The sequence below is a fragment of the Zootoca vivipara genome, chromosome 9 (genome assembly GCF_963506605.1).
Source record: "Zootoca vivipara chromosome 9, rZooViv1.1, whole genome shotgun sequence".
Classification (NCBI taxonomy): domain Eukaryota; kingdom Metazoa; phylum Chordata; class Lepidosauria; order Squamata; family Lacertidae; genus Zootoca; species Zootoca vivipara.
This window is the reverse complement of record NC_083284.1, coordinates 56,395,710-56,408,192: the sequence shown is the minus strand read 5'-3', so window position 1 is coordinate 56,408,192 and position 12,483 is coordinate 56,395,710. Positions and strand designations below refer to the sequence as shown.

The 12,483-nt window shown below is 46.2% G+C and overlaps 1 protein-coding gene across 8 annotated transcripts in view; it reads left to right on the top strand.

Annotated features, from left to right (window-relative positions):
- Positions 1 to 11,825, top strand: part of DLC1 (DLC1 Rho GTPase activating protein) — a 296,053-nt gene extending 284,228 nt beyond the window's left edge. For 6 of the 8 annotated variants that reach the window (XM_060278816.1, XM_035114152.2, XM_035114153.2 and 3 more), the window contains 6 exons: positions 195 to 420; positions 3,587 to 3,701; positions 3,872 to 4,090; positions 5,910 to 6,127; positions 6,858 to 7,031; positions 7,899 to 11,825. In XM_060278816.1, coding sequence (XP_060134799.1) covers positions 195 to 420; positions 3,587 to 3,701; positions 3,872 to 4,090; positions 5,910 to 6,127; positions 6,858 to 7,031; positions 7,899 to 8,019 — 1,073 coding nt within the window. In that variant the 3' untranslated portion in view covers positions 8,020 to 11,825. The remainder of the gene's footprint in view (positions 1 to 194; positions 421 to 3,586; positions 3,702 to 3,871; positions 4,091 to 5,909; positions 6,128 to 6,857; positions 7,032 to 7,898) is intronic. The other 2 variants (XM_060278815.1, XM_060278818.1) reach the window with 1 other exon arrangement.
- Positions 11,826 to 12,483: the final 658 nt, after the last annotated feature.

The following is a 12,483-nucleotide window of genomic DNA, read 5'->3' as shown; positions in this document are numbered from 1 at the left end:
GCTGTTGACTAAAAAGGGGGGGAGGGGGAGGGAAATCTACTCGTTTGTACCATGAATGGTATGCAGCGCTCTGAAGGAAATCGCTTCAGACTCGAGTCAGAAATATTTGAAGCTAAGAGTTTGCTTTGGGACGCATTCGTGCTATATGTGTGGAAAATCAATGACTTGACGAGAGGGTTGCTAATCTTGTGCAGATGTGCCAAAGGACCAGCATCTCCAGGCGATCAAGGCAGCCATTATGCTTCTACCAGATGAGAACAGAGAAGTCCTACAGATCCTCCTATACTTTTTGAGTGACGTCACGGCCGCTGTGAAGGAAAACCAGATGACACCGACAAACCTGGCTGTGTGCTTAGCGCCTTCGCTTTTCCACTTGAACACCCTCAAGAGGGAAAATTCTTCCCCAAGGCAAGTCTCCAGGTAGCTCAGTCCTCTGTTTCTTCCTGGTGGTTTGTCGGGCACTTAAATAAGCCTTTCCTTAAGACGCTTTGAACTCTTTCCCCCTTTTTAAAAAATCCCATTTACCTTTGGGCTGGTGCAAATTCTTCCCACTGAACAGTGGAAACAGGTTGAGGGGACTTTTAAGGGAAAGGTGCTAGTGATTATGCCTGTGATGATCACGCAAGTCGTTTTTTAAAATTCTGCATTCAACATGATGATGAACATGTGTGCTAAATTCATCCGGCCATTACATTACAAATGAGCAAGATGGTTAAAAATGAAGGTCACTGTCACGGTGGCCGGAAAAGGCTACTTCAGAGTAACGACTCTACACAGCTCTGCATTTTGTCTTTTATTGGTGCTGAGTATTTACAGTGCTAATGGCAGTGCTATTTACAAAGACACATCTGTTCAGCTTGAATCAGAACCTCCAAGTGGCTTTTGGCGCGTCTTGCGCCAGCATAACAACTTGGGGAGACCCATCCTCTTCCCCCGACGCTTTCTGCGAAGTTCCGGAGTTGGGGGGACTGGCCTGCCCCCCTTCCTTCCCCCTTCCTGTCCCACCTGGGACGATGGCTCTTCTACCCTGCCAGAGCCTTGGACACCACTTCCTGTTTCCCCACTTGAGCTGGAGCTTTCCCTCTTTTCAGCCTCGCTCGGGGCTGGGCTGGAACTCAGGAGGGGAGGGGCTTCGTGATATCCCTTGCCCCTCACATCCACCCCCCTCCCAGGCCCCCCTTCTCCCCTCCCTAGAGGCTGCACGGGTGTCGGTGGTGACTGAAAGCCTAAAAACTCCGTGCTGTCCGAGCCGGTTGGTGTGAACACCTCCCCCCAGTCCCGTTGGCCCCCTCCTTCCTCCTGGGAAGAGGGAAAGCCCAAAAAGTCCGTGGCCTCAGAGCTGGTGGGGGTGAAAATCTGCTGCCAGTCCACCTCTTCTCCTGACTGAATGGACCTCGGAGATGCCCATATCTCCTCCTCCGTGTCCTCAAACTCTGCTTCCCATCTCCATGGTGAACTGCTTTCCCCCTCCTGTGCTTCCTCCTCCTCCCACTCCCGTTCCATGTGCCAGGGCTTGGGCCTGTGTGGGAAGAGGGCGTGGAATTCTTCCACTAAGAATTCCTCTTGTATCTGGGTGGCTGGGACCCATTCATTTTGGGATGGCGGGGCGTCCTCCCATGCCATGAGGTACTCCAGGCCCCCCACCCCCCTTCGTGAATCAAGGATGGCCGTTGCTTCATTGAGTGGCTCCCTGCCTCCACTCTCCCCCCCTCCCTCGGGGGTCTGTGCGCTGCCTCGGAACCTGCTACGGGTGGGCGGGTTGGGGCCGGTTTGTGCTAACTGTGCCTGGCTGCTGCCCCTTGTCTCCTGCAGCCAGGCTGTCTCGTTTCCCTGCTGTGGTGCTACGTCAGTGGGGGAGGGCACAACCGTTCCCGCCTTTCCTTGCCACTCCCTGCGGTGTGGGCAGTCTTTGACGCGATGCTGGGGGGAGTTGCAGAGAAAGCAATTCCTGCCTCTTCCCTCCTTGCGTCTTGGCGCCGCCAGGGTTTGGAAAGCCCGCGCGCGCGCGCGCTCCACCGATCTCCATCGGTTCCGGCTCTGAGCTTGGTCTGGGCGGGACTAGGGGTGGGCCCTGGGGTGGGGTTTGGTGAAGTGGTCTGTCCTGGGAGCGTGGGAACCAAGGCTTTGCTGCGCGCGTCGTTTGTTTGTCATTCCATCTGGATTCCTGTCTCACCCCCACCGCTAGCGCCGCTTTGCTTAACTCATCCATAGTCCGCGGTTTGGGACCTCTCGCCAGCTCATCCTTAACGTCTGAGTGCAACCCCAGGTAGAAGGCTGATTTCACTGGCTCACTGTGCAGATCCCACCCCAGTTTGTGCACTAGCATGGTGAACCTCGCCCAGTAGTCCCGAACTGTCGATTTTCCTTGTGTTAAGTTATGAAGCTCTTCTTTTGTGGCTTCCATTTCAGAGTCACTCGCATACATGATTTTTAAAGCTTCTAAGAATAGTTTTGCGTTCTTCATGCAATTATTTTTTTGCGCGATGAGCGGTCTGACCCATTCTCTGGCGGCCCCCGTCAAATGCTCTATGATAAAGGAGACTCTGTGCGCGTCATCTGGGAATTCTGCCGCATGCAGTTCCAGCGCATAATTTATTTCTGTCTCAAAGCCTAGGTACTCTCTCGGGTCGCCGCTAAACTTGGTGACTAGGGTCTGTCCCCTCCTCACTTGGACTAGCTGGGGCTGGGGCACCCCCCCACCTCTCGCAGCTTTTTCCTCATCCAGCTTTTTCTGTAACTCCACCACCATCACCCTTAGTTGCTTCTCAGTTTCATCTTTCGCTCTCACCTGCTCTGCCAGCTTGTTCAGCTCCTCCCGCGTTCCTCGCGCTTCCTCCTGAGCGGCAAGTAATTGCTGGTGTGCCTGCGCTGTCAGGTTCTGTAATTTCTGTAATTCCTGTGCTGCGGCTGCGGCCTCCAGCCTCCACTGCTCAGCGTCTTGCGCGCTCATCGCGGCCGCTCCAAAGTAGCCAGAGAGACTTGGAGGTTGCTGTCACGGTGGCCGGAAAAGGCTACTTCAGAGTAACGACTCTACACAGCTCTGCATTTTGTCTTTTATTGGTGCTGAGTATTTACAGTGCTAATGGCAGTGCTATTTACAAAGACACATCTGTTCAGCTTGAATCAGAACCTCCAAGTGGCTTTTGGCGCGTCTTGCGCCAGCATAACAACTTGGGGAGACCCATCCTCTTCCCCCGACGCTTTCTGCGAAGTTCCGGAGTTGGGGGGACTGGCCTGCCCCCCTTCCTTCCCCCTTCCTGTCCCACCTGGGACGATGGCTCTTCTACCCTGCCAGAGCCTTGGACACCACTTCCTGTTTCCCCACTTGAGCTGGAGCTTTCCCTCTTTTCAGCCTCGCTCGGGGCTGGGCTGGAACTCAGGAGGGGAGGGGCTTCGCGATATCCCTTGCCCCTCACAGTCACGTTTAGACCTGGAGCGCAAGATTTATTATCAGCGTTCAGGCGTGGCCCCTAGCTTTTTCATTTCATGTTACTTCATTCACACAGGAAAGCACACCTTGGTGCTCCCAATATAGTCCTGACAACTTTCTTTCATCACAACTAATTAATGGTGATTGCGTTAACAGGGTGATGCAGAGGAAGCAGAGTCTGGGGAAACCTGATCAGAAAGATTTAAATGAGAATTTGGCTGCAACGCAAGGTCTGGGCCACATGATTGCAGAGTGTAAGAAGCTGTTTCAGGTGAATATTCCACTATACAATTCTTCCTTGGGTCTTTTAATATCATGCAATATGCTAAATTGCATTGTCTAGTTATTGACCTGATAGTGCCCTGTTTGGCAACCAGTCGTATCCTGTCTGTACTTTTGAACCTCCCAACCATTTTATCCTTCTTGTTCCCATACCCTCAGATCCCTGAAGAAATGAGTAGATGTCGGAATTCCTATACGGAGCAAGATCTTCGGCCTCTGAGCTTGGAGGAACTAGGCAGAACTAATAACTCTGAGCCTGCCAACTACCGTTTTTACATCCAGGACTGTATGGATGATTTGCTTAAGGAGATTAAGGATAAATTTAAAGGCTGGGTCAACTGTTCCACCTCGGAGGAAGCAGAGCTTGCCTACAAGAAGGTATATTAGCACAACTCCAGGACTGTTGTTAAATCTCGATGCATTTCACATAGAAGGTAAAATCAGAGAGAGAGAGAATACATTTGAAAAGGGGGGAAAATAATGACTGCCTTAAACTTGGCAAACTTCAAATAACATTCCCACTCGCTAGGGCTTCTCCCAAAAGTGAGAAAGATGGAACAAACTGATCTGATCTGAAATCATTTTGCAGAGCTGGTTGCCAGCAAAACGTTAAGCTAGAGCCAATGATGAAATCATCCAAAGTTATTAACATTTCAGAGAAGGTCAAACCAATGTAGCATTTTATGGGCGAAAATGATATGTGGACTGAGGGGCAGTATAGAATTTAAGGCCTTTGCCAAGCAGAAAATTCAGGTCTGGTTTATACATGGAGTCAGAAGCCTCCAGTTGACTGCAGCAGAGATATTCCAGCTCTCCTCCTGAACTGCCACCATGGTCTACTCGCTTGCCCTCTAGCAACAGTCCTGCTGGCAGGATCAGTAAAGACAAGGGAATTGCAACCAAAGGAAGATAGTTTCTGCAATCATCAAGGGGCTTCTGAGCACAGCATTTCTTATGTGGTCCATGGGTTGCACTCTGTTCACCCCCTGCAATTCTTTAACAGTGCAGTCCTAAGCATGTCTATTCAGAACCAAGTCTTTTCATACACAGTGGGGCTTATTTCCAGCTAATTGGAGTTAGAATTTCAGCCTCAAGAGACTGAAGTCAGTGGGTCACTTCGGAATAGGAATAATTTATTGGCCAAGTTCCAAGCATACTTGGAATTTTGCTTCGACTACATTGCAATGTAAAAAACGTACCTCACACAAACACTATTCCGCTCACAATACAATACAACAGCACAGCTAAGGAACCCCACCCCACACCTGGCCTCCCCTTCCACTACCCAACTACGGGTTTAACAGTTTGATGGCACAACGGAAAAAACTGTTCCTGTGCCTAGCCGTTTTTGTGTATACAGTCCTGTAGCGACGTCCAGATGGAAGTAAATCAAACAGATGATGACCAGGATGCAAAGGGTCCGCAACAATTCCTTCTGCTCTCTTCCTAGCTCGGACAGCATAAAGTGTCTCTATTGAGGGTAAACTAACACCAATTACCCTTTCTGCAGTTCTTACTGCTCGTTGGAGCCTTTTCTTATCCAGCTTGGAGGCTGTGCCATACCAGGCAGTAATAGAATTACAGAGAACAGATTCAATGATGCTTCTGTAAAATTGGATCAACACTTCTTGGGGCAATTTAAATTTTCTTAGTTGTCGCAAGAAATACAACCTCTGGTGGGCCTTTTTAATACTATTGATGTTGCCTGAGCAATTTAAGTTATGAGAAATTATAGAGCCCAGAAACTTAAACAACTCTACTTCTACAACCATGTTACCAAGGATGGAAAGTGGCGGCAAGATGGAAGAGCGCCTTCTAAAATCGATTACCATTTCCACTGTCTTTTGGGCATTTAGGAACAAGTTATTCCTGCCGCACCACGAAACAAGATAGTTCACTTCCCGCCTATATGCAGATTCATCGTCCTCCCGGATAAGCCAAATAACTGTTGTATCATCTGCAAATAAGTGCTTTGTGGACAAATTCCCACAGATACTATCCACCAGTCATAACTTAAGACATTTGCACATTAACTACTATATATTAAAAAGAGGCTTGATCCCTTTCTTTGTTTTCAACTTGGCTCAATTTTGAATTTACACTTAATTTACAAATTAATCAGGCTTAAAGGGCTAGCTTGTCAAGAATTGTTAACTGTGTAAGCATATATGGTGACAATGGTGACAATGCTTTCCAGGTTTCCGAGGGGCCACCTCTCCGGTTATGGAAATCCACGGTTGAAATCCCTGCCGTTCCTGAAGAGATCTTGAACCGTTTACTTAAAGAACAGCATCTTTGGGATGAAGATCTTCTGGATGCTAAAGTGATTGAGACGTTGGACAGCCAGACTGATGTATACCAGTATGTCCAGAACAGCCTGGCACCCCACGCAGCCAGAGACTATGTCGTCCTAAGGTAATCTTGCAGATTTCACCCCTGACAGATTTATGAAGGACAGAGCCTGCAAAACCCTTTTATAAATACAGCTAGCTAAAATGTAGATATATTGATTCATCTACTGATTTGTTTATTTTTTAAGTACGGTACCTCCACTACCTGAAATGTATGACGCCTACATTTAAGCAAGCTCTTCATTTAAAAAGAAAAAGAAAGAAATAGGTCAGTCTGCTACGTTAAAATTAATGGTTGCTGGCTGATACATACAAACTTGTTTTCTACAGGGTAGATTTATATGTACTACTACTAGTAGCAAGAATGTTACAACCTACATTTTTGTTTACTGCAAATGAGATTTTTTAAAAAAATTATTTGGAGACATTCAGAATTTTAAGCTTTGACAGCTTGCATTTCTGGATGTTTTTGGGGTTTTTTAACGTCCTCTTGGATTTACTTGTTCTATGTTGTAAAGGCTACAGTGGAACCTCGGTTTATGAACACCTCGGTTTACGAATTTTCATTTTACGAACGCTGCGGACCCATCTGGAACGGATTAATTCACTTTCAATTACTTTCAATGGGAAAGTTCGCTTCAGTTTATGAACGCTTCAGTTTATGAACAGACTTCCAGAACCAATTGTGTTCATAAACCGAGGTACCACTGTATTGGCAGCAAACAATAAAAACCTGGCTGGCTGGCTGGCGTCTATGCAGTATTTTGTTATAAAGCTGTTCTTGTTCCTAACAGGACTTGGAGGACGAATTTATCTAAAGGCGCTTGTGCACTTTTAAGCTCCTCGGTGGACCATGACTGTGCTGCAGTCCTTGGCGTTAGAGTGAATGTGCTCTTGTCCAGGTATCTCATTGAACCTTCTGGATCAGGAAAATCCAAACTCACCTATATGTGCAGAACTGATTTAAGGTAAGCCTTTTTTCTTCACTTTTTCCTCTTCCGTTGTTTTAACCTCCAAACTCTGTTAGAAGAATTAACTGTCGTATGGCCCAGAATCAGCTGTGTTGTCCTTCCCCTTCCTCATTTGTATAGTGCAGAAGAGATGAATGTTGGTTTTAATTGATTTAATTTAGATGGGCAACTTCACAAATGATTCACATAAGAACTCCTTGCAATCCCCTCGCAGAGACGTGCAACATGTTCAAAAGCAATTCCTCTTGAAAGTTTGGTCCCTCCATCACACACCCCGCTAGTGGATTTGGGGTGCTTTCATTTGCACTTCCATATATTTTGTTTACAGTTGGTGTGCATATTTATGTGAATGCATACCCTGCTCATAGTTGCACTGTAGCATGTGATGTGGCATCTCAAATCATTAACAGAACAAGAATGTGGTTGTCTAAGGTCCATTGCCAGCTTAATGGTAAAACACCTTCGTTGCATGCAGAAGGTTCCAGGTGGGCATCTCCAGGGAAGGCAGGGAACGCCCCCAGTCTGAAATCATGGAGAGCTGCTGCCAATCACTGTAGACATTAGGCCAGGCATCCCCAAACTGCGGCCCTCCAGATGTTTTGGACTACAACTCCCATGATCCCTAGGTAACAGGACCAGTGGTCAGGGATGATGGGAATTGTAGTCCAAAACATCTGGAGGGCCAAAGTTTGGGGATGCCTGCATTAGACAGTTAGATGGACCAATGGCAGCTTCCAAAGTTCCCTATCCCTGCTCCCCAGCAACTGAATACTTGTTCCAGGGATTCCTGTTCCATCTCTTGTTTCTTCCAAGTTATGTCAGCTGTGACCAGCTTCAAGCATGCATTTTCTTTCTTGGAAACAGGGGCCACAAACCCGATTGGTACACAAAGGCTTTTGGACACTTGTGTGCAGCTGAAGTCATTAAGATCAGAGACTCTTTCAGTAATCAGAACCTGGAGACGAAAGAAGCGAAGTCCAGGTGACGACTGAAGCAGACCAACGTGGCCGCAACGTGAACATATACTTCCAGGAACTGTTGATTGTTACAAAACAGGCCACAGGGTGGCCTAGTAAGTCTTGCCATGAAGAAAGTATGTCTGGAATGGGCCCGGGATTCTCACTTCCAACGTCTGTGGCAAACAGTACATTTTCAAAGCTGCTTCCTATTGTTATTAGGCCTATATACTGTAGGCCTTGACTGGAATATATTGGATGGTGCAACCTTTTTTTTGTTTTGTTTTTTTAAAATAATACTATACTATGTTGCTTAGACAGTGTGAATTGCTTCTGAGAAGCAAAACCCTTAAGACTTTAAATATATATTTCTGGATTGTAGTGGAAATGATTCTTTCCTATATAATGTTAGGTTTATTGTATGTATCTGTGTGCCATTTGTTGAGGGACTGTTTCATCCACTGGATTTGTTGGCACTCGTCCATGGGGGTCTCGCTAAAGCAAGTGAAGGAAGGTTTGCACAGAGGCAGAGGTGTGAATGACTGTGTAGTTGTTGAGCGGAGTTGTAGAAAACAAGAGTAGGGGAATTGGAAGTGTCTGGGACACCCAAGAGCATTTGGGAAGATTTTAATCTGTGAGGGGGAGGTAGGCCTAGGAGCTTTTTGTCTGTCCAACAGACCATCGCAAGCTAGTCTTTGCTCATGTGTACTGTTATTACTTGTGTATATCAGAAAAGGAAAATAGGGGAGCTGCCCCAAACATGGCAAGGAAAGCTGAAGCTCAACACTTGCAAATGAAGATGGCTGAAGCGAATAAAATGAATGCCTGGTGCATTTCAACTTGTGTCTTTTCATGGACCTTGGGTTGTATTCCATCATGCAAGGACTTCTGTTTGCACGACAGAACTTTGCCTTCCTCTTTTCTCCCTACACATCCCCCCAAATCTGCTCCAGAGAGTTGGGGGAAACCTCAGAACAGATTTGGAGGGTTCATGGGGGGGGGGGGGAAGAGAGAAGAGGAGCTCCATTGCACTAGCAGAAATCCTTCATGAACTTTGTTGGATACCAACCCAATCCTCCTAAAGATGAGTTTCCTATTTTAAAGTTCTCAGGGCCTTTTCACCTTCGTTACACCCAGGTAAATCTGAGTCTACAAAGAGTGTGTGTGAAACCTGGAGTTGTGGTTGTTGACAGCTTCCTCAAAAGGGCACCTGCAGAAGACCTGTATTTGCCATGCCCATGTTTTATATTGGGGCTCTTCAAGCTTGGGTTCCCAGAGATGAACTGTAACTCCCTATTATTCTCTGCCAGCTAAGCCACCAATCAGAGGAGAGGAGTTGTAACTCTGACAACATCTGGGGACCCAAACTTGAAGAACACTGCTTTCCATTTGCAGCTGCACTCACTTAGAAGCCTCTTGGGCATGTTTCAAAAAACAAAATGCGTGTGAAGCTTGACAGCACCCATATTTCTACTTCTCAGATGGAGAATGTCTTGGAGTTAAGGCCCTTGAAAAGGATATACGTTGAAAGGTATTGGATTTTTTTTTTTTACTTTTAAGCGTGAAATTTCCTCTCATTTTTGCTCCACAGCCACCTTCCTGCACAAGTGCCTGTTGAAAGTATTGGCCGTGGTCTTTTAACAATCCTCTCTTTCGAATGAATCTCATAGGAATGGACGGAAAGCTTGTGGCATGAGCTGAAAATGCTTTCAGTGGCTTGAAAAGTCAGCACTGGAATATGTCATAACTGGAGCATTCTCAAGTTCTAAAGCGATTCATTGTAATAGAATACCGTGTTAGGAGTTCGAAAGTCTTCATATATTCCGCTCCACTATAACCATATAACCTCATTTTATCCACTTAGTTTGAAGGGAGGGGACCTCCAAAACCTTCAGAGGTTTGGATAAGAAAGGGTACTGTGGCTATCGGATTATGTGGTGTAGTGTAAAGGACTGCAGGCTAGGATAAATGGGAGGGTCAGAGTGATGAGGCCTAAGATGCTTCAGGTCAACCACCTAGACCTATAAACTCTAAACATCCTCTCTGGGGGAAGCAAGATAGCCATAATAAAAGAGCAACGATATCTAGGAAAGATGTGTATAGAAGATGTGCTGTTATTTTGCCTTCCTTAGAAGCTGTAGATGCAATTGTCTGGTGCTGAGGTCATGTTTGCGGGCTTCTCTTAGGCATCTGGTTGGCTGCTGTGAGGACAGGATGCTGGACTAAATAGGTCATTGGCCTGATCCAGGCAGCTTCTTATATTCACATACAGTTCAATGCATTCCAAGGGGTTGGGTTAAATGACCCTTTGGATCCATTCCAACTCTTCATTAATTTTGTGTTTCTGTGAATGTGGAATATGAAATACAGTGATACCTCTAGTTACAAACTTAATTTGTTCCGGAGGTCCGTTCTTAACCTGAAACTGTTCTTAACTAGAGGCGTGCTTTTGCTAATGGCGCCTCTTGCTGCTACCGGCACACAATTTCCGTTCTCATCCTGGGGCAAAGTTCTCAACTCGAGGTTGAGCAGAGTTTGTAACCTGGAGTGTTTGCAATCTGAGGCGTTTGTAACTCGAGGTACCACTGTATCCCCCAAAGCGGGGCTTGGACCCTTGCTGGGACTATTGCCTTCTTCCTACCAAAACCCAACCTAGAGTCCCATGTAGGTCGCGGGTTCGATCCGCATATGGAACAGCTGCCTATTCCTGCATTGTAGGGGGTTGGACAAGATGATCCTCAGGGTCCCTTCCAACTCTACAATTCTCCGTGATTCTATGTAAGGGTTGTTCTTTGGTGAAATGCAGTATTAGCACAGAGATGTGCTGAACCAATGTAAGGCGAGACTGGGGTGGGATGTAGATTGGAGAATGATTCTGTTCAAAGAAAAGTCTTTTTCTGCAGTTGTCCATAATATCTCTACACTCGGACTCTGCCCCTGGAATCCAGCCTTTTAGCCCTCCCTGCAAAAGCTAGAACAGGCTGCTCACGCTCACACAGGTGAGTCTTACGAAAGATGGAGTGACCTGCTGGACAGTTGGTTCTGTTTTGCTCACCCTCTCAACCTAGAAAAGGCCCTTGTGACCTTGTGGTTGCCTCCTTTCCCCATCCCAGGGCAGTGATGCAGCTGGAAGCAGCCCATAGTTACCATTGACAGTGTTAGATATATATTTTTTACTTTTTAAAAAAAGGGGGGGGGGTTGTGTGATGAAGAATTATGGTGCGTTGGTGGACTGTGTCTTGTTCCTACAAATCACCTATGACCACATTATTGGCCCATTTTTATTTCATTGTGTTTTATGTCACTGTGTCTCTCGTTTGCTTCTCTCTGTTCACGTTCTGCTCTTTGTATGTCACAGTAGGACACACATGCAAAGATCAGGTGAGGAACTATGAGAGAGAGAGAGAGAAGATTTGCAGTGAGGGACACCCGGCAGGCTGGGGGACTTCTTTGTTGATCTGCTTGCAGCATTTCAGGGAGAAGTTTCCAGGGACAACAGTCCTTGTGATATCTGTCCAGAAATCATGAAGAACGTAGCAGGGATTTTACTAATTCTCTGGATGTGGTTTGCGTCTCTCTACCAAACCCAGAGGTTAAATCCTTTGCCCTTGCAAGGAATACTGCCAAGGATCAGATATGGGTTGGAACCAACTGTTTCAGATGTGACCTGAGGGGAAAAGCTGTTCTAGATCAGTAGTCTTCAACTTTTCAGACCCAGGACTAGCCTTTAACCCAAACATGCATGTGGAGAGCCATTGCTCTCTCTCTCTCTTTTTAGCATATATTTGGATGGTGTTAGTGCTATTATTGCGACCCACTATAGACCAGGCCGCAACCAAGTAAAGGATCCCAACCCACCAGTTGAAGACGACTGTTCTAGATCATACCTTTAACCCTTACCCTGGGGGGGGGGGCGACCCAAAAAGTTTATTAGGCAGTAAATCCAGTTCGCTAGTTGAGAGATTACTGCCATGTATGTGTGCTAAGGATTGCACCGGTAGCATATCTCACCAATAGGGAAGCCTTGTGTATTCTTTGTATACTTTTTAAATGTTCAAATGTGTGTGTGTAAAAAAAAAAGTATGTTGTACATACCAGTCTGTTGTAAACATGTACACTTGCTCACAGTTTATTGTCCAACATAGATAAAGCATGAAAATAATTATTTAAAATATAGTTGTATTTATACCTCAGATATTCTTTTGAGGGGCAGGGTGTTTGTACCTCAAGTTGGCTACCCTCCCCCCCTCCCCTGTAAATACGTTCTATACGATTAAGGTCGTAAGTAAAAGAAGAAAAGGTTTATAACTTGCTATTATATGTCTGTACAGAATATAATCAATAAATGCACTATTAAATGTTCATGTTTGTGAAACACTTCTTTTCTCCACCTCATGGTGGATAAGGCTACATGACTACTAAGCTGCTATGGCCTATGTTCTTTCCTGCACTGTTGGAGGCAGTACATGCCTCTGTCTACCAGTGCTTGGGGA